We start from the raw sequence: 21,485 nt of genomic DNA on the forward strand, positions 1-21,485 counted from the left end.
ATTACCTGTCTCCCACCTGCCTCTTCTTAAATCATTCCTCTAGCATTCTCCTTCCCTGCCAAGGTCTTGTCTTGGCCTCTTGTCCCATATGACACTTGGTCCCTCATGTCTGTGCCTGCCCTCACACATGTACACTCTAAACATCTCAGAGGGTGTTCAGCCACTTGTGTTATGTGCTCTGAGCTGAAGTCCAGACATCCCTCTTTGGCCAGGGTTCAAAAATTTTTAGTGAAACACCTCCCATAAAGCACTCACAGGCAGCACGACTGCTTCAGCCACATTTCCAGATGAAAAAATCAAAATTGAAACCTCTTGAGTAATCAGTACCAAGTTAAGATGTTCATGTCCCATTTCCTTTCTTTCCATTTGTGTTTCTCCTTGGGTTTAGGCTTTCTAAAGCAGACTCTGGTCCTTTTATCCTCACACGAGAAATCAGTACTGCATGTACAGCAAATAAGCAGCAGACTAATTCTATGTGAAAAGAAGTTTCCACAAACAGCTGTCATATATAAATAGAGAAAGGGGTAATATTTAGATTACAAACCTGGCATCCTTGCTTGGTAGGGGAAATGCAGGATGCTGTGTAGTAGAACATTTTTAATAGAAAAAGAAAATGGTGTCTTATAAATCGCCAAGCAGCTTCTAGTTAAAAACCAAAAGTCTAAGTAAGAAGTAAAAAAATGTAACAAAATATTATAGGAAGGAAATTTTTCATGTTAAATGCTTCATGTTTTTATTTATGTCCACTACAGTTGAAAGGGCAATAAAAAGGAAGACACAGATGTCCAAAGCAGAGCTGAACACCCAAATGCATGCACATGAAGAATTTGCTCATATTTAAAAATCTCTGAAGGCTGGGTTAGATTAAGCTTTGCTGTCAATAGGTAGTTATAATCTTCCAGACTGATAAAGACAGTTTTGTTCAAATGTATGGAAGTCCTCTAGGTCTATAAGGATTCTGTAGTAATTAAAAGTATTGAATGTTTATGTTCAGAAAGAACTACATAAATAGATCTGAATGTTTTATATTTTTGACTTCTTCCAAAAGCTGTTTGCATTATAGTGGGAACCTTGGTCTCATCTCTTGTTTTATTCCTATAGTTCATATTGCTTTAATGTAATTTTTCAAATGAATTTTTTTTCTCCAGTGAGCTGGAAAGGCCTTGTATTTATCTTAGATAACAAATACATACATGAGCCAGTTAGGAATCTGATACACACATAAAATTTAAACTCTAGTTCAAACCGTAGTAAACCGGATGTTTCCCCATGACCTGAAGATCCTTCAAATTCTGCCCAAATTTAATTCAGACCTCTGAAAGAGAGGCAGTCCAGGGACTTTTGTGCAGAGTATATGGATTTAGGCCTTCCCCCATGGCATTTCAAATGTTGAGCACGCTGAGGAGGAACCATGTAGAGTGGTTTATATACACCAATGTAGTCCTTAAGCTGATTCTCCTCACCCTAAAAGACTATGGCATTTCATCCTGAGTACCCAAGACCAACATAAAATGGCCAAAGGAACAGAAGGAATTTGTCTTTGGAGGTTGAATTTTGCAGTCACTGTTTCAGATGTAAAATAGAAACATCTCAAATTGGAAGGGACCCATAAGGATCACCAACTGCAGCTCCCTGTTCCTTGCAGAACTACCTAAAACCAAGACATATGACTAAGAACAGATATTGCTTGACCTTTGGCAGGCTTGCTGCTCTAACTACTTGGGAGCTTGTGCCAGGGCCTGACCACCCTCTCAATGAAGAAACTTTTCCTAATCTGAACTTCCCTGACAGCTTCACTCCCACAGTTGAGCAGCAGAAAGAGGAGATCAGCACGTCCTCCTCTGCTGATCCCTTGAGGAAGTTTTGGACTGTGACAAAGTCACCTCTCAGCCTTATCTTCTCCCAGCTGAACAAAGTGACCTCAACCATTCCTCCTGAGTTTGGCACCCAAGGCCTTTCACCACTCTTGGTCACTCTCCTCTGGAAATACTCTAATATTTCTCCTCTCTTGTACTACAAATGAATGAAAATGGGGCTGATTTCTGCCCAGAGATGCTTGTGCCAGAGACATGTTCTGAAGGCATCCAGGAGAGAGAAGCTCTTGTATTTTTGTATCTCACCACAGCCAAGGGTTACTGAGGACCTGAATAAATGTGTGCCTGCTGTTAATGGACAAACCATTGTCCTGTTGCTGTCAGATATCTGCTCATAAGAAGGTCAGTATAAGATCTGAGGAAATAATTGCTTGCGGCTTGCAGAGAGGTTTTCCCATGTTCTGATATTAAATAACTTTCACATTAATACCACAGTTTATGTTGGTGTTTCAGCTTAGATGTCTCTGAGTGCATTCAGGAGACCTGTGTTCAGTCTGAATCCTGAATACCATCAATACCTCCCTTGTTTTATTCTGACCTATGTGAAGTTCTGGTTTCCACAGCTTTAGGCTTACCTCATTTCATTTTGCTAATCTGAAGTGTGCCAAATTCTGACATCATGTATAAAAGCTCTAGTATAGAGAGAGGGCCAGAATCAAAATCTTGAATTATCCTAAGTGTACTGTCAGAATAGAGAACCCTTGGAACTTATGCCACTCCCTTGACACATGCCACCACACTTAGCAGGAATTTGGATGTAAAGGAAATGAAAAATAAAAGCAGACTTGGTTTAGGACATAAATGCTCTTGAGTCACTAAAAAGTGACATTGGAAATGTGCATTTTCAACCTATGATCAGGAAGCCCTCCAGGGACAAGAGCCAAGTGAATCAGTAAACTTGGTTATTACTAAAGGAGTTGTGCTGAAAGAGGAATGTCTTTAAGTTGAAAGAACCTAAATCTAAATTTAACAGTGAAACAAAGTTGCACTTTTGAAAGTTTTATGAAAGGACAAAGCAGTAAGAACTTGTTGCACTTGAAATAAACTGGTATGTATTGATAGCTGTGATCACATCTACTGACTAATTTGCACCTTTGTGTAAGTATTATTTAAAATTAAGGCCAAACATAGCATGTTTGAGATTTGGCTATTCAAATGCAAAAAGCAGCTATTTTAAACTAGGTTTAGTCCCCTTTCTATCCTGTGCAGCCCAACAGAAGCAGAGAACCACAAAACTGCATCCTTACCCAAAATCAGAGCTCATTTTTTGTTAAGATTGAGGCAATTCAGTTGAACTCAATGATCTTAGTGGTCTTTTCCAGCCTAAATGATTCTGTGATTCTAATTCAGGATCGCTGCAAGGTTCCAGTTTCAAGATCGGCTGGGTTGTTCTTCTTCTTTACTGCTCAATGTGTATCTTCTGTTACTTGCTCATAACTTTTGTGTGGGTGAGGTTTTGGTTTGCCCAGGTGCTCAAGAAATGGCTATTCTCTGAACAAACATGTAGATTCATGAGCAAAGAATAGCAATTGTTATTTGAACTAGTCTTCAAATTTTTATTTTCCTGGGCAAGGTGCAGAGGCACAGGGGCAGGAGCAGGTTATGTTTGTGCAATGCAGGCTGAAACCTTGGATTTGGGAGCCATCAGGTTTTTTCTCATATTGAATTGTATCGTTAGGATTAATTGTGATAGCAAATATATGTGTAGAAGTTAGGATCAATTAATGAAGAAAAAGTCAAAGTAAATTTAAAGTTTTACAGTTAAAAGAAATTGTATTTGGTCTGAGGCCAGCTAAGGACTTATGGTATGGCTCATGTTTTTATGAATCCAACAGCACATTTTAATGGGACATGAAAGCATGCCTGTATAGATATTGAAATAGAAATAGATATGCCCATATAAGGGATTTATGGCAGTGTGACAGTTTTAGCTGTGTGAAATTACATTTCATTCACTAGGCATTTTTGAAGCCTTTTCTGCAGCCTGTCCCACTTATCAGTATCCTCATGGTCTAGTGTGGACACTGTAAACTTCTGATGCTTCCAAACTGCTGCTGCTGAACAAGCAAAGCCCTCCCATTATCAGGATGTCTCAGCAAATGTTCCTTTTCCAAATACAGATTTTTCACTGACTCCATCTCCACAATGCTCTTCTGCCTGTCCTCACAGCGTTCCCCATCTCTGCTAGCAACTCAGGCAGCAAGGCACTATAGTGTCCTTTCCTTGGAATCACAACATGCTACAAAGCCAGGACTGAAGGCTCTGTGCAAATGGAAATGGAGATTCCCACCTTTATAGCTGATCTTCTGACAGATGGCAGAGCTCCTAACACCAAGGTACTACTGCTCATGGAAAAGCAGTTATAAATAACTGTCAGGGAAGTCAGAAACTTACTGGCTAGCTTCCAGACTCTTTTGTGTTCTGGTACCTCGGTAGCAAGGCAGAGGGCTCTGCAGTAAGCAGTGAAAACTGCCCTTAGCATAGTTTAAGTATCTTTGCAGAGTGCCTTTTCCTATCACCACCTGCTATATATACCATACACTTTAGATACTGCTGGGAGATGGTTCACGTTCTGGATGACCTATCTGGATGCCTCCAGGCCTTTGCTACAGACCAGTAGCTCAGGCATTTGCCCAGTCATGCTAATAAAACTTTATTACTTCACTTTAGACAGTCCTTTCTGTATAGATAGTGAAAATAAAAAGATTATAAAATTAGAGGACTCAATTCTGCACTGAGCATTTATAAACTTTCAAGGGGCATTTATAAACTTTGCATACCCTCTGAAGCCGACTGGCCACTTGAAGTCAGAAGAATTTGCCACTTAGTTTGAGGGATCTGCTTTCCTCACAGTACAGTAGAGTTGGTGGGGGGGTGTCCATGGAAGTCAAAGGGATGAATTGTAGGGCAGGACATTAAGCAGATGTCTACTAGGTTGCTGTATGAAAAGTTTTCAGTATCTATTTCAATGGCTTCATAGATAACAAAAATAATTCAAAAAAATAACATTTTCAAATGTGACCTGAAAAATATATATAGGAAATCAAGATGTTACAGAACTGTGTGGTAAGAGATATTCTCTGTTTCATCAACTCAGTTTCACAGAAGATGGGAAGATACAGCAAAACGTAATAATAAAGACATACTGCTGTCATGGCCTAACAGTTATTTATGAAAACTGGATAACATCCATGTTGCTCTTGGAAAGGGAAAGATACGTGAATGTTAGCATAAATAAATATACAGTGTTGTATTCTTCTGAAAGTGGCCAGCATCTTTTTCTAAAAGTTCCTTGCATTATTTGCACAACAAATCCACTAGGAAAAAAAGAAAATATGTTTGAAGATGACTTACAGAAAATAGGTTTATTGCAGCTTTATTTTCCTTATTAACACACATAAAATCTCAATTTACAGATAAACAATCATGGTCTTTTAGATCCTCAGGAAAAAGGGCCAGAAATCTGTGAATCATCTGTTGCTGTTACATTTATGCTGGAACCAAGCAGATGCAGTGTCTAAGGGAATCAGCCTGGGAGTTATGTCAAAATCTGGGAAGGACCTGTAAGGGACCCTGGAGGCAAACCCATAATGGCTACTTACCACCTCAAGTCCTCACTTGTTTGAAGGAACTGTCATGTGAGTGGACAAAGTTAATGTGATATCAGATGTAAAACAACATACATGATCTGTGAGGCAAAAGGAATGTACCATCTATTGTGGTATCTGTTTACTACAAACAGTCACCTCATCTCCAAATACAATCTGTTTTTTCATTTAGAAGTATATGAAATCAAGCATGAATCTGGACTCCATTTGCACATTTATGTTCACAGGTGTTTCAGTGTATCCAGCCCACACAGCTTCACCTCTCACTCTACTTTTTGCCCACCCATATTTCAGTGACATTTTTTTCATTGACACTGAAAAAACATGATAGGGAGACTGAATTCCCACTCTCATTCTAATCCTCTTATGTATCTGCTTTCATACATCCATAGGCAAAGAATATCTCGTTTTCTACCCAGTGCTGTAGTTTGTTTGCTGAGGAGGAATAGAGCAGCTAACTAACACGGGGCTCTCTTCAGTGGCTGCACGTGGAGAGTCCACAACTCTTCCTATGCCACAGCATTTTGTCACATTTTGAGCTGACCCTCCCACTCCCCTGTGCAGAGCTTTATTCCAGGGTAGCAGAAAGTTCTCCACGGAGGCCTATCGAAGCAGTGTCCCTTGAAGGGGGAATAATGTGCTTTGACTCCATGTTGCAGAAGGCTGAATAAATTGTTTTTATTAAGCTAAATTATATTACATTAATACTATACTATACTAGAACTGTATCATACCAAAGAGATACTAAAGAAAAACCCGTAACTGTCTCCAGACAGTCACGATACAGCTTTGACTCAATTGGCCAATCAATCCAAACAACCATTACCAGTGTCCAATTAACAAATCACTCTTTGGTAAACAATCTCCATAACACATTCCACATGTGCCAAACAACAGGAGCAGTGAACAGAGATAAGAATTGTTTTCTTCCTTCTCTGAGCTTTCTCACTGCATCTCACAACTTCCCAGGAAAAATTCTGGGAGAGAGAATCATGTCTCTCTCTGTTCAGAGAATGTGAATACCACAGGAGGCCAAGCAAGACTGAAGAGCTTTGATTTTGTCCTGCACCTTCAGGAGCACCCTCTGCACCTCTGCACAAAATACATCTGGTGACTTGAGGGCTCCATCTGTGGGAGTGCATGGACAGGAAAGGGGTCCTATTACTGAGGATGCAAGCCTTGCAAATACCAGTCTAACTCTTTGTCATTTTAATCCAGTCTCAACATCTATTCATGGCTCAGATCTTCTCAGCTTAGAGAGGTTTATCTTGGTTCTTGTGTGTGCTGTCCTGTCCTGTTGAAAATACTGTTTTTGTGGTCTAACCACACAAGGCACAGGGACTCTGCTGCTTAAGTGACAGCTCTGTGATTAGGAGAAGTGTCTATGACTGACACCCAAAGGAAATAAAAAAATTAGGGGCAGAAGAAACATAGAAGTTATAAGTGCTTCCTAGACTGAGTTTATTTCTATTATTAGCATCAAAATATGATAATGTCACAGAATACTTTGGCAATGAGGTCAAAAGGAAATAGAGGAAGGCATGTAACATGTTCCACTTAACCACTCTGAATATGAGGGCCTTAGAGCTGTAAAAAAAAGGATGGAGAAGGGCCAAGGAAGGAGAACCCTATTAAAAATCTCCAAATAAAGTTTTCTGCTATGTTTTTCTCCTTTGTGAAACACTTTGGGCTGCAATGGCTCTACATCTTTCGTCATCTTCTTGTATGTCTAAACATCCATGGCAGCAAGCCATAGACCATCTCCTGGACAGTTAAATCTCCTTGGCAGCAAATCATTTTCCACCAGCTACTTTTAACTCTTTTTTCTTTATTTACCACATAGCATTTTACAAAACAAAGTACATGTAAAACTCTGAACTGCTGCTGAAAGTGTCTTAGCCCTGACAATAGAGAATGCATTTTAAAGCCTGTCACCCTTTTTAATTTCAACCCTACATCTCCTCTTTATCTCCACAAGCAGCCCATGTCACCATATGCACCATTAATTCTGGTACTTTCAAATCAAGCAGGAGAAATAAACTAGGCTGTAGCCCTTCCTTTGTGCTGCCATAATGAACCAAGCTAGGCATTGGGAAGACAGAGTGCTGACATTTTAACTTTTAATGGAAGAATTTCTTTCCCACAGAAGTATCAACAGGGAATGGAAGATCATCCTCACTTTTAAATGTAGAGGCAAACGTCCTCAGGTGGTTTTGAGCCAGCATGGATATAGTCACAAGTGGGATGGTGTAGAGGTGACTCTCACAGGGCTGAAGGTGCAGCTGAGCTAAAGCAGTGGCCACTGTAAGTCACTATTCTAGCTGAACAACCTTGGATCTTACACTCAGAACCCACCTGCTGTTTGCATGTCCTGTACTGTCTCCAGCTAAATTCCAGTGATTCATCTCATTCACTGCCTTATTCTGTCAAGTGACCAGGAATCCTCATCCCCCCAGCATCACACAATTCCTTTAAGGAGGACCCAGCCTCCAAATCAGGTTTTATGGTCTTTTTCTCTTACACCTTCACATCTTCATTAATTCCTAAACACAAGCACAATTTTAAGAATTGGCAAGCTGCTTCTCTCATATGTGAAAGAAATGCTGTAGTTGTGATCTTTTCAATGGATGTGAGTGCTGTAAAAATGCTGACACACTGGACTGCAGTTAAGAGCCTGACATCTTATTCCCCTCTAAATAAGTGGGCGGCTCCTAAGGACCCTCTGAGAGGGAGGAAGAGACTCACTTGACATTACTGGGATACCTCTCCATGGCTGGTAGCTTTTCTTCTAGAACAAGATTCCAAGGCTGACCCACAAGCAGAGGCTGCTCACCCTCTGCCTCTTCTCTCTTCTTCCCAGCTGAGGCACCCTACAATGTTCTACAGATTTCACTGTTCTCCTTACCAAGACATTTTTGATTCAGAGGAAACTGCAGTGCATGTCAGAATATGGCTCTAATTCCATATTTCATTGTCCAGAGTTTATGAAGAGTACGGTGAGTTCTTGAAGTTAAAGGAGTACATCAGTAAAACCATTAGGGGATCAGTTTGACAAATGCTGTGGTACATTACAGCTCTTGAGGGGTTGTCAGTGTGGAACTTGGCTCTTACCTCTCCTCATTTTCCATTAAACTTGTAAAACTGCCTGCCAAGGGAAAGGAGAACTTCATAAGTGAGACTTAAAACTCAACCAAGCAAAGCTGCTCAGAATATATGAAGGAAACAACCTTGCCTGGATGGGAGAAGTGAGGCATGAGGAACTCTTTTCCCTCACTGAGACTGTACTACACATTGTCCTTGACTTGGTGTCACTACAGAAGACATGGATGGAGGGCATCTGACTAAATAAGGCACCAACTGACATGAGAAAATGTACAGGGTGTCTCACCTCGGGGCTTCAAAAAACTTAATTTGAAGGGAGAGTATAATTCACTGTGCTATCAAAGGAACTTTTTAAGATGCTTTCAGCTAGGAAAAATAATTAATCAAACTTTATGTTAACTATCTAGAAGTGTAATTGAAATTATGCCTGTTATAAAAATTTCATGACTACATCTGCATTCCAGATTGATTTATTCTTTTGGTGATGGCATAGTTTTGCAATTTAAGAGGCATTTTCCAGAGGAGTTTCCTCATGCATTCCAAGAATTGATGATCTGTTCCTGTTTGGACTGGTATAAATACCTCTGTGTAGACATTTCTACATTGTTTTTTTCTTTGGTCATGCTTCTGATGGGCTATTGTTGGTACCTTTCAAACACACCTTTCTTAATCACGTTGCAGAGGTATATATGCAGCTTATACAAACTTAGGCTCTATCAGTATGATAATATTTCAAAAACAGGTACTTCTCTGAAAACCTTTTCTTTACTTCAGTTTTCAGAGATTTGCTGTCTTGATACGGCTGTGAGCTACAGCACAAGAATGGTCTCCAGTACATTATCCTCACTTTTAATTATCTACCTTTATTAACATATAAATAACACAATGTCTTTTGGTATCATGTAGCAATTGATTGCTTGTTGTTTTGTTGGGGTGTTTTTGTAAGGGCATGTCCTCAGGTATATTCTCCTATGACTTTAAATATACCTGACATTTAACTTGACTTTTATCTTGCTCTTTTCAGTTTGCCTCTTGTTCCCATTGGGGTATCCCATGTCTTCACACAGCACACATGGAGCTCCTTGTCACAACATGCTGTGAATGCTAAAAGTTTATAGAATTAAAAAACTGACTGCAAATATTAGTAGGTGAAAAGTGTACTGAAGGCAATTAAAGAATTTAAACCTGCTTTTGACAAACATATACCACAAATGAATGTGTCATTCACTTATTTCTGATGCCTCTGAACAATGCTGTAAATAGCTTTACCTTTTAAAGTCCATTTTAAAGAAGTCAGGCAGAATCTTTTAAATCTTGTGCTAATAAAACATACCCTGGATATTGACTGGCACCAGGAAGAAGAATTTTTTAAGAGAATTGCCCAGAAATTGTTTTTTTAATAGCCATATTTTAGTCAAATATTCAGTGGCCATTTATCTCAACCTCAGGGCTACTTCTGTTGTTCCTTTCACTTCCTGCATGATTCCCTTATACTGTTCAGCTGAGCTAATGCAATGTACTTCTCAAGGGACTGTACCAGTAACCATGCCAATAAATACTATTTATATACTATGAACCAAGGAAATTTACGTGCCTCGCTGTCATGACCCTGTGTGACTGGGCAAGCCAGCTTATTGAACATCCTGAATTTTGTCTCAGCAATGACCGGCTTATCTTTCTGCTGGGCATTCAAATAATGAGAGGAGGAGAGAGTTCCCAGACTTTTTGAAGAATACAGTGGTGATGAGTTAAGTGCATTGGGGCCATTTAATCTGCTTCACACTGGTAGTCTCTGTGACTGATTTCTGAGCCTGTGCCAGACCCTTTACAGAGAAACAGTGTAAATTACAATAGTACAGAAGAGATGAAATAAGTAGCTGGAGAGAGTCGTACCTATCAATGGTCCTGGAAGACAGAAAGTGTAGATGTGCTGTCTGGTATTGTTCAGTGTGGTCACTGATGGCTTTGGATATAAAGTACATTAAATTAGCAGAGGATATAAAGTTGGGAGAAACTGTTGCACATTTTAGAGGAATTAATGCTGCTAGACTTATAATTCAAAATTATTTAGAAAAAAAATTGTTTTGGTTGTGGAGTCACCCACACTGGAGATATTCAAGAACTGTTTGGATGCAATCCTGTGCAATGTGTTCTAGAATGATCCTGCTTAAGCGGAGAGGTCAGACCAGGTGATCCACTGTGGCCCCTTCCAACCTGTGATTCTGTGAATATTGCCCAGTCATTTTGCATCACCCATAAAGAAAGATGTTGCCCACAAAGAGTGTGATGACACAGAAGCTAGAGGGAAGCAAAGGCAATGTCTGTTAGCCTAGAAAACATGACCTGAAAAGAAAGACCAAACAGATTGATCATGTTCAAAATAAAGAAGAAAATACTTCAGGAACACACAGGATAGAAATCTCATGTGTGACCAATCTCATTTCCAAAGAATGTGCTACTATAGTGATGATCTGTAGGAAAAAAGGCAAAAATCCTTCAAACCTGCAGTGTGCCACAGTAAACCAGGAGAAGAAATCAAGGACATGATGGAGGCCTTCAGGCTTAGTGTTGACCAGGCACTTTTTGGGTGAGATTGCAAACATTTTCTTGACAAATATGCCAGAAACGCACATACCCCGTACCTGATGTTGACCTATACTTGCAGCTGTCCTCTCCATGTTAAGACTTTTCCTCTAAAGGACTCTATTAATCTGTAGACATCCAGACAGATTTGCTTCACTGCAATGCTTTTGCCTGAGGAATAATCTTATCAAACATCTTGGTAGTCTGACATGATCTAGCTTTGATGAACCATAATGTAGCTGAACCCATTTTTCACTTACCTCTAAGAATTTTCTCCGTCAAATTAACAGGGCATGGAGTTGCTGTTCCTCTCCCTCCCTCTGCCTTTTTAGAAGACAGGTTTCCTGTTCTCCAACAGTCTCCAATAACAGTGCTTCAACCCCAACTTCACTGATTTATCAAAAGTGTTGCTTAGGACTTGACATGATAAATACAAATTTTTTCAACATTTGGGGTGTGATTTTCTGGGACCTGTCACAAGAAACAACCTAACTTAAGCTAGTATCATCTTTTACATTATCTTGCTTACTTTATGCTCTCTGTAAATGCTCTCATCTTAATTTTTTCTTTTCATTGAAAACTGAGGCAATGTATTTATTCAATATTTGGAACAGCCTTCATCTCATCCCTGGCATTTAGCCACCACATATCTCACTTCTTTGAATAATTTCTATTTATGTAGTTGAAGAATTCTTTGCTATCCATTATCCTTTTCTTTGCAACATCTGGTTCAGCTAGATTTTTATCAATTTTTTTTCTCTGATCCTGCAGTTTCCAACCCAGCAAATTGTACTTCTATTTCCTGTAGGTCCATTCATTTTCAAGTAGTTACTTATCCTCTAGCTCCACAATTATTCTTGATCTATTCCAACCTCTTTTATGGGATGTAAGTGCTATACAGGATTTTCCATCTTGGATTTAAAGTAAGTCCATGATTCTTCCACACTCAAATACTAGGTCCATGCTGCTTCATGAATAATTTTTCATAGTTTCTTAATAGTTTTCCCTCTGATATCAAGGATTGTAGGATATTCTTGTAAATCTATTCTTGGTTCTCAATAAATTTGCAGTAAATAATGCTAGTCATTCATCAAAGATTATTTTCTATAATCAAATTATTTTAAAGGATTTATAATATCCTTATATTTTACTGAAAAGAATTATAGAACAGCTTCCCTTTAGGCTGTTGAGTCTGAACAGTGACTGCTGGTAAACAAAAGGTTTATTGTGCATCTGACCTGATAATAAATGCTGTGTATGGTCTTTGTTTTGCATCTGTCTAGGGAATTGAATCTTCCCCAACTTTGCTGTTATTTACTGTTGGTGAAAACTTCTATTCATAGCCATCCCCAAACCTGAGAGTCTTTACCAGATTTTGGGGCATTTGTGTCACTCTTATCCACTACGACTTTCAAACAAATTTCTTATTTGTACCATTACCATCTCTGTTTTCTCAATCTATTACTTCATTAATTTCTATTAAAACCTAGTAATTAATAGTACAAATACTACCTCTACCCTATTTTTTCTCCTTTTTTCTGCCTCTTCAGGTTAGAGGATGCGAAAAGAATGAATTTGTGTTTGGCCTTAGCTCCTGGCTTACTTAGTTCATACACTACAGGAGTAGCATCTGAGAAAGTTGTCTCTTTCCATCTAACCATTTCCTGGGGAAATCTGCCAAAGACTGAAGAACTTAAATACATATATACATATACATTTAGAGATTGGAACAGAAGAAAAACAAGAATGTTAAGTAGAGTTGTTCTTTTTGCAAATGGGAGAACACAACATAAGTAAAGCACTTGGCAGCCTATCAAAAGCATTTTCTACCAAAAAAAAAAAAAAAAAAAAAACCAAAACAAACCACTAAAAAAAAAAAAAAAACAAACCACTAAAAAAAACCAAACCACTAAAAAAACCCCAAAACCAAACAACTATTATGTTCTCTGCTATAGGGAAGTCAGGCAAAATGAACAGCGGACATCAAAACAGCACAGTGCCTTTGGCTATTTCTTCTCAGTTGTTGCTAGACTGTTTCAGGCAGAAGTCACACAACCCTGCAGTAAACAGCACTAGAAGCTGGCAGTTCCTGGGAAGCAGCAGGACAAGAGTCAGAAATCTGCAGAATGATAGACCATGTAAGAAAAAGAATAGCCCTGCAGCATCTCTTGACTATTGACATTTCCTGTCTTAGCCTAAACCTGCCGTAACCCATGTCTCTGAGATGCCAGCTTTAGTAATTTACTTAGTATTTCTGATTGCTGTTGCATTTTATTTCTGATTTTTATATATAAATATATATATTTTAAGTGAAGAAGAAAGCTGCAAGGAAAGTTTGGGACAGCTCTGATCTCCACCAGGTGACGAATTGGCCAAGAAGTCCAGAAGTGACGCCAAGGCTGAGACACGGGTAGGAGACACAATGAATGAAGCAGCTGACGGCTGCACGAGAAAAGACCCGGTCCGTGCTTCCCCGGAGGACTGGCACCGGGAGCTGCGGCGAGCGGGGCCAGGTCCGGTTGGGCGGCCGGGTCCGCCCGCGGCGGGGACAGCGCCGCTCGCCCCGCCCCGGCCCCGCCGCGCCCCGCGGGGCGGACCCGCCGCACCCCGGGCAGCGCCGGCCGCGGCGCGGAGCGGAGCGGGGCGAGGCGCCCCGGGAGATGATGGTTCCGCCGCCCGCCCCCGCCATGTCGGGCCCGCTGGCCGTGCTGGACCCCACAGGTGAGCCCGGCACCTGCCCCGCCGGGTGCGTGCGCCCCGGGCATGCGGCGGGGGAGAGCGGCAGCCGGCGGCGGGGCTGGACGGCCGGGCTGCCCCGGGCTCGGCGCCGCTGCCCCGGCGCTTCAGTCGGCGGAACGGGACCGGACGGGACGGGAGGGGAGGGGAGGGCAGGGGCTATGCCCGGGCTGTGCCCCGGCTGTGCCCAGCAGAGCGGCAGCGCAGCGCGGGCTCAGCCCGAGATCCCCGGCGCGGTGCGCGCTGCCGCTCATCCGCTCGCTCGCCCGCCGAGATGTTTAAAAATACCGGCTCTTCTTCAGAGCTTTCAGCTGCGCTGGGAGAATCCCTGTGCTGGAGGTTTAACGTTCGGAGGAAGAGCTTGGTACGGGACGCGGACGGGAAATTAACGTAGGAGCCATCGTGCTGGCCGGTGGCTGCGCTGGAGCAGGCGGAGGTGCCCGCAGGTTCGGGGCGGGCTGGCCACAGGTGTTGGGTTCGTTTCCGTCCTCCTGGTTCTCCTAATTGAATAGCTTGTGTTTGCAGCGTACATCCTGAAATACAAAGGCAAAAGAAAGGTCGAGTATTTCGTTATTCCAGTGGAATTTGTTAAAGTTTAGAAAATACAGAACTTACTGCTGGGAATTACTCTGTGTAACGTTTGAAAGGATAGAGACTTTGCTATGCACTCAAGGATCTTAACATCCTAGTGAAAAATGTACCAGATCTCAATTTATGTCTTAACTTGGAAGAAGAATTATATTGGTGTTGAAAATGTGGCCGTGGAATATGTGCTGTAACTTAAAAACATTTTCAGGTAGTCATGGGAAAAAGAAGGATCTGTATGCCAGCTTTAAACTAGTGATTAGATGCTCATTAAATTATTTATTGGTGAAAAAATTGCTGCCAAAACAGTGATGTCATAGTGATACTGCATGGTATCACTTACTATAGCCACACTACATAGTATATCAGGGCTTTTGGGATTGCTTTTTAATTTTGTTCAGTATGGATATTTTCTGGCAGAATTGTAAACTGTTTCGCATGGTCTTGAATATATAATGCACTTGTAGAAGCTTACTCAACAAATTAATAATAAAGGTAAGAGATGGGCCTGATAAAAGCTGCTGTCTTGTGGCTTGAAATGAATGCTGTTGCATCTGGTTTAATTAGTTCAGCACTCTGGACAAGTCAAGCATTTAATCAGAAAAGAGAAAGTAATCACCAACAGCAGGTGTGAGCATCTCTTTTAAGCATCTCAATCCGTCACATTTAATTTTAGAAGGCAATGTAGGATTAATTCAATTTCACTGGCATGAAACAGTTTTTAAAACACACAAAACTGTAGTTGAGAGAGAGATGGCACTGAAGTGAGCATTGCAGTAATTAAAAACTTATAATCTAGCTCCAAAAATCTCCTAAAAATTTTCTCAACAGCAGCAAAACAGCGCATACCTTTGGTACTAAGGTTTGTCTGTGGTGAATTTCCATTTAAATTATCTTTTTCTGTGTGCTTAATGTCACTCTCTAAAACATGTCACAATTTTTAGTCGTATCCATTACATAATAAAAATGCACAATTTTTTTCCTGTTACAAAAGTTTCCTTCTTTTTCTCATAGTAAGATGCTAATAAACATCGGGCTGGGGCATTATTTGAAAGTAGTGTTTCCATTTTGATCACCATAACTAGATCAAAGAAGATATGGAATTATGTAGTGCTAATATTCAGCAAATGTGGCTGTAATCCCAGCTAACTGCTACGTCCCACAGTGACATTTTCCTCACCAAAAATTATGCCACACTTTTTAGCTTTATGATGTCTGAAGATAGATTTTAAAAGTAGTGAAGTTAGCAAAGTATAGTTGCTTTGGTCTAAATGTAAACTTTCTTTAGTTCAGTTGCAGATTGTATGGAGGTTTTCCAAGGCAGAGAGATGCTGTTTCATTCTGTTCTTTCTTTCCCTCAGCCTCTTGACACATTCTGTGCCACGGACATGTTTCATCATTAATTAATTCATTGCCCTTTTAAACTCACTCTTTACTTTGTTCAAATCCAGACCCTACTATTCATGATTAGACCCACCACTTTGCAATCTCATACATACCCTCCCCACAAAACCATTTATTTTTCCATAGTCTTTCTACAAATTTAATTTAAACCCCACCCATTGCAAACAGAGCATTGTAATGCAATTTTGTTTTCTGCAGCTGATGAACAGATAGAAGTTTTTTCTGAGTGCAGCAGAGTGTGGTCTTCAGCAGGCACTTTTTCTTTTTGCTCTCTGGAGGGTGACCTCAATTGCCCCCCTAATGGGCCTTTCTCTGTCCCAAGGAGGCAGCAGTCTGGTGTGTCTCTTCCTTGTCCTGGTGGCATTTTCTCACCTTCCACTGTGGAAGCAGGGCTCAAGCAAATGCTTTTCCTGACAGATGTTTAATGAGCAAAGCAGAGAGTGTTTCTGTGACTTTTTGTGCACAGTTTAGGTCTGCGCCAGGCAAAGTACAAGTCTGTCATGTGGAAGTTCTGTTACCTCTCTAATTTATCTGTAGTGCCTATTGCTGCAGTTAATACTGCAAAAAACTCAATGCCCAAGGCTCAGTCAATACTTCATTGGCCAAAACTGCTGAAGAATATTGCCAATAGATGTTAATAACATATTCACACCCTCTATTGACCCCAGCTTCAAGCTAATGCTAATAAGGATAGGAGAAGGTTTCTTCCTACAAGCTTGGTTTTTTGGTATGCTAAATATAAGAATTTAAAGTTATAATTAAATTGCATTAAGGTCCAGAGTAGGAGCTTAATAGTATTCATACCAAATCATTGCTAAAGAAGTTGAAGGTAATAAATGTCAAAATTATTCTGAGAGTTACTTCAGTACTAAAAAATTGGAAAGCGAATAGCCTCCATTAACTCTTTTCTGCACTCCAGGAACATTGGTGTTGGAAGAAAACTCAGGCTACAAATCTTGACTGCAATGTTTCCTCTGCTCTTAATTTAACTGCTTTTCTTGTGTATGGCCAGCCTTCAGTCCAAGCCTTGCCACAGAGTGTCAGGGAGGAAGGTTGGGCCAGGCACACAGGATTTCTGAGTCTGGCATTGAGTTTTGGCTGGCAGGTACATTAAAAAAAGATCCAAATAAACTGCATGGCAACTCCTACAAACAGCAGTAAACAAAGGCTTGAAAAATCTTGGGGCCCAGCATGACTGAAGTTGCAAAAGGAAGCCTTTTAATTGTGGGAACCCTTTGGAGCAGTAACTTCTGAAGATATTAAGCTGCTTTGCAAATATTACATAGGCCTCCCAGTATGCTGGTGGCTTATAGGCATGCAATTATACATAATTTGATAGAGCAAAGATTTTTACTGTTGTGATTAAGGAAAACCAAACAGCCGTGATAAAAACCAATTTGGGCTGATTTCTACCCATCATCTCTGTGCATGTGGAAATCTTTGAGAATAAGTCCTTGCATGTGCCAGCCTCTTCTCCAAAAGGGCCTTTCTGTGCTCCTGCTTGTAAGTCATCTCTCCTTAGGGTAGAGTTCATAGCTAGTGACGTGGTTATTTATCAGAGTTTCCTAGGCTATGAAAAAGGGGAGATACAATTGGATATTTGCCTCTGTTTTGAGATGCAGGTGGTAAAAGATCAATAAATATGAGGGTTGAAGAGTATTGCATTCTTCGGCATGTGTAAATTTCAGTGTCAAAATGTAGATCATACCAAAAAATGTCCCTACAAATAATGACATCTTTTTCTATTCTGTCTCACTAAATCCACATCAGATTTACTCCAATTACGAATAAGAGCATGCTTTTCCTAAGACATTTTCCAGCAACTCAGGGCAGTCAAACTCATGCCTTTCATTATTCATAATCAGAACTCAGGAGGGTGGGTTGGACCCATAGTTTATCTCCATCCAATCTTTTCAACTTTTGCCAGTACAGGTGCTACTCTGAGGAAATTGTAGAGGCTTGGCTCCTCAGGTACTTTCTGGTGGTTTCAAGAGGTCTTGGCTGAGGATCATGTGCCCCACTGGCTTTGGAAAGGTTTGTGTTCCTGTGTCCCTTTACAGTATGTCTACATTCCAGCTGCAGTTTCATCAGTGGATATGAGCACACATACCCAACCCACTCTTAGTCTAGCTGTCTTGACTATCATAAAACCGTAGAAGAATTCAGGTAGGAAGGTACCTCAGTTGCAATTCCAACCTCCTGCTCAAAGCTGGGTTAACTATGAGGTCAGGCCAGGTTGCTTAGTGCTTTTTCTGCTTGAATCTTGAAAACCTTCAAAGTTGCAGAGGGCACAAGTTATTTGGACAATCTATTTCAATGTTTGACTGTCCTAATGTTAATTTTTTTTTCCTCCTTATACCCAGTCTGAAACACTTTTTTGTACTTCAGTTTGTCTGCGGTCTTTTTTCTTCCCACTGTGCACCATTATGAAAAGCCTGAGTCTGTTCTCTTGACAACTCAAAGGAATTGGAAGACTGCAACCAGCTCTACCAAAAGTCATCTCATCTCTAGGCTGAGCAAGCCCCATTCCCTCAGCCTCTTCTCATACAGTGAGAACCAGCCCCTGACCTTCTTTGCAGTCCTGTGTTGAATTCATTGCAGTTAATTTATGTATTTCTCTATACTGAGGGCCCCAAACTGAGTGCAATATTGTGTCATCTAAAAAGTGCTGAATAGATGGGTGTAGTTGCTCCTCTGATCTACTAATGATGCTCCTGTTAGTACAGCCCAGGATTTTGTTGCTAGGGCACGCTGCTGGTTAATGGTCAGCTCATCATCTACCAATGCCCCCAGGTCCTTTCCAGCAGAGCTGCTTTACAACCTGGCAGTCCTTTACCTACATCATTGCAATGCATTGTTCCTTCCTTTGCTCAGGACTTGGCATCATGTTTAAAACCTTGCTAGAATTAAGGCAAAAGACATCCATTGCTCCTCAAGTCCAGTCATTTTGCCATAGCTGGCACCTGGCCTGGTCAGACTTTACTTGGCTCTGGTAAATCCATCTTGACTTATGCCAATCACCTTTTCATTCTGTGCCCAGAAATGTCTTAAAAGAAGACTTATTCCACCTTTTGGTCCCAGCATCCCAGGAACCAAAGTGAGGTTGATTGGTTTATAATTCCCTGAATCTTCATTTCAGCCTTTTTAAAAATGGGTGGAGCAAAACCTTTCTTAAGTTTTGGGTATTCTTTAATCTCTATGACTTTTCAAAGATGATAAGGTATGGCAAGGGCATCAGATATTATTTACAATCTGGAAGATCTATTGAATGAATCATTTTAGTCTGTGGGAATGACAGTGGATTTGGGGAGCTGCACATCTGAAATCTAGTTTTCTCTCTTGGCCATGTGAACTGGCTTCACTTAAAGAACCGTCTTCAACTCCACCCACTTGGTGAAAGACCGGTTGCTAACAAAAACCTCTCTGCTTCCATGTGCCCAGTGACCCTCCATGGATTAACAGGGAATTGCCAGAGGAAGATAACAGAGACACAGGCTGGAGAAGAGGTGTATAGCAAGTCTTAGGAATTATTTCTTTAGCAGGAAGACTTTGTACATGTAGGTGAAAGAGAGTTGTGTAAGCTAATACCATCAATAGATGGTATTTGTCTTTAGGAAAATTGCTTGTATTTCATACTAAAATACTGGAATCAATTTGACTGGTTGTTCTACTGGAGAAATGTCAGCAAACACAGCTTGTTATTATAAATTAAGTTTTTTACTTATTGAAATTATTTGACTTGGTTTGCAAACATCTGATCTAGTCTGGCTTTTGAACTATAAACATTTAACTGAGTTACATGACTTTAAAATGGCCACGAAACTCAAGTGACTCATTGCAAATGGCTTCTCCTTTCATTTTCTTTCCTGCATTTCCTCTCCTTTTGCTTCCAGCAGTGCCCCCAGAGCCTGGCTCATACAAGCCTGCCTTCCCCTCTCACCTCCTCCTTCCTGCTGAGGACTGCTGCCTCCAGGCTTCAGTGCAACATCACAGTGTCTGCCTTCTCCTGAGGCCGGGCAGTCAGGCAGCTTTGTGAGGCCACAGAGGGAGAGAGACTGGCCCTGCTGTGGCCAGGTTGTGCTTTCTCAGAAGCTCCATCCTGCCCAGGTGCAGGGTATGTTACCATGGCATCACGTGGCCCAGTGCTACAGGGTGATCCTGCACATTCCAAAGCGAGAACACCAAAAATGGAGACCACAGTTTGATTCACTTGGGTGTCTTTTGTTGCAGTCATGTATTAATGGCTTTTTTAGTCTTATATAAGTCTGTGCTATGGGCTGGGGCCCTGGTGTGAGTAACCTCTGGCTACAGCTCAGATCTTCCACTGGATAACCAGGTTAAGTGCCTTGGAGCAGCCTGCAAGCTGGAGGTGAGCGTGCTGGTTTTCAGTTTGGGGTATCTGGGTCCAAATCCCAGTGAGAATGAAAGGATTTCACTGAGCAGCCTCTGCTAGAAAAGTCTCATGTATCATTACCTGATAAACTCTATTACAGCTTTGCTTCAAGGATACAGATTTCTTACCCCAGTAAACATGAAGAGCACATTCATTTTCATGATAGCATGCAGACCACCTGCTAATCTTGTTTCAAATATTCATTTTTATATTCAGGCCAAATAGACTCAAATTGACACTTCACACAGGTAAGAATTTAAGTCCTGCAGGATCTCACCAACATGAACAACAATTAAAAATGCTACTGAAGACAAGGCATAATTACCATTGTCACTGACATACAGTTCAGTATAATAAAAACTCATCTCATGCCTCTACCCAATGCGTGTGCATTAAGCTATACTCTGGCTAACTCTGCGGGTTTTAATTCCTTCTGTTGTCTGGGAGCAATTTTCTTTAGTGGGAGAACAACAGAGGGTTATCTACAGAAAAGATTAACAAAAGAAAGTCTTTCATCAGTATGTATTTGTTCTGCCATGATTGCAATGAAAAGGTCTTTTTCCCCTCACTCTCTACAGGACAGTTTGCAAAAAGGAAGAAGACTTCCCTTTGGTTCACAGTCGCACTGCTGGTGGTGTCTGTTTTCATACTCACCATAGGTCTGGCAGCTACCACACGAACAGAAAATGTTACTGTGGGAGGCTACTACCCAGGCATTGTTGTAAGTAAAAAACCCATTTTAGAATATTAGGTACATCCAAATAAATTATTATCAGCTGTAAATGGGAAGCTCTGATTGATTGAAAAAGAAAGAAAAAAGACATTGGTCCTGTGTCATTTCACGGAAAAGAGATGCTGCTTTGTTTTGATCTTGTTCTACTGTGTTGTAAGGCAGGGGGTAAACTATATTTCTGAAGTGCCCCAAAGGAGAGGCTGTTAGGGGGTAGAAGGAGGTCAAGGCTGCACTGCACTGTGCTGGGCTCAGGGAACTGTTGAAAACCTGTGCTAGACTCCCACTGGTCTCCATTAGAAGTGGGTGTCTGTGTGACCAGACAGTAGGCATGGGATAGATTTGAACAACCTTTTAGAAGTTTACTGCTTTGATGGAAGGAAGAGCCACTCCGCTCCTGTGTCTGTGTGCCAGGAATTCAGCTGTGTCCATGGCAGAAAAAGCCCTGCTAAAGGACATGTGGAGACTTC

General features: G+C 41.0%; 1 protein-coding gene across 1 annotated transcript in view; it reads left to right on the forward strand.

Annotated features, from left to right (window-relative positions):
• The first annotated feature begins 13,792 nt into the window (after positions 1-13,792).
• TMEM255B (transmembrane protein 255B) overlaps positions 13,793-21,485 on the forward strand; it is a 66,830-nt gene continuing 59,137 nt past the window's right edge. Inside the window, exons 1-2 of the mRNA XM_053970437.1 lie at positions 13,793-13,888; positions 20,864-21,006. Of these exons, the coding sequence (XP_053826412.1) occupies positions 13,828-13,888; positions 20,864-21,006 (204 nt within the window). The 5' untranslated portion in view covers positions 13,793-13,827. The remainder of the gene's footprint in view (positions 13,889-20,863; positions 21,007-21,485) is intronic.

The sequence above is a fragment of the Vidua macroura genome, chromosome 2 (assembly GCF_024509145.1).
Source record: "Vidua macroura isolate BioBank_ID:100142 chromosome 2, ASM2450914v1, whole genome shotgun sequence".
Taxonomy (NCBI): Eukaryota; Metazoa; Chordata; class Aves; order Passeriformes; family Viduidae; genus Vidua; species Vidua macroura.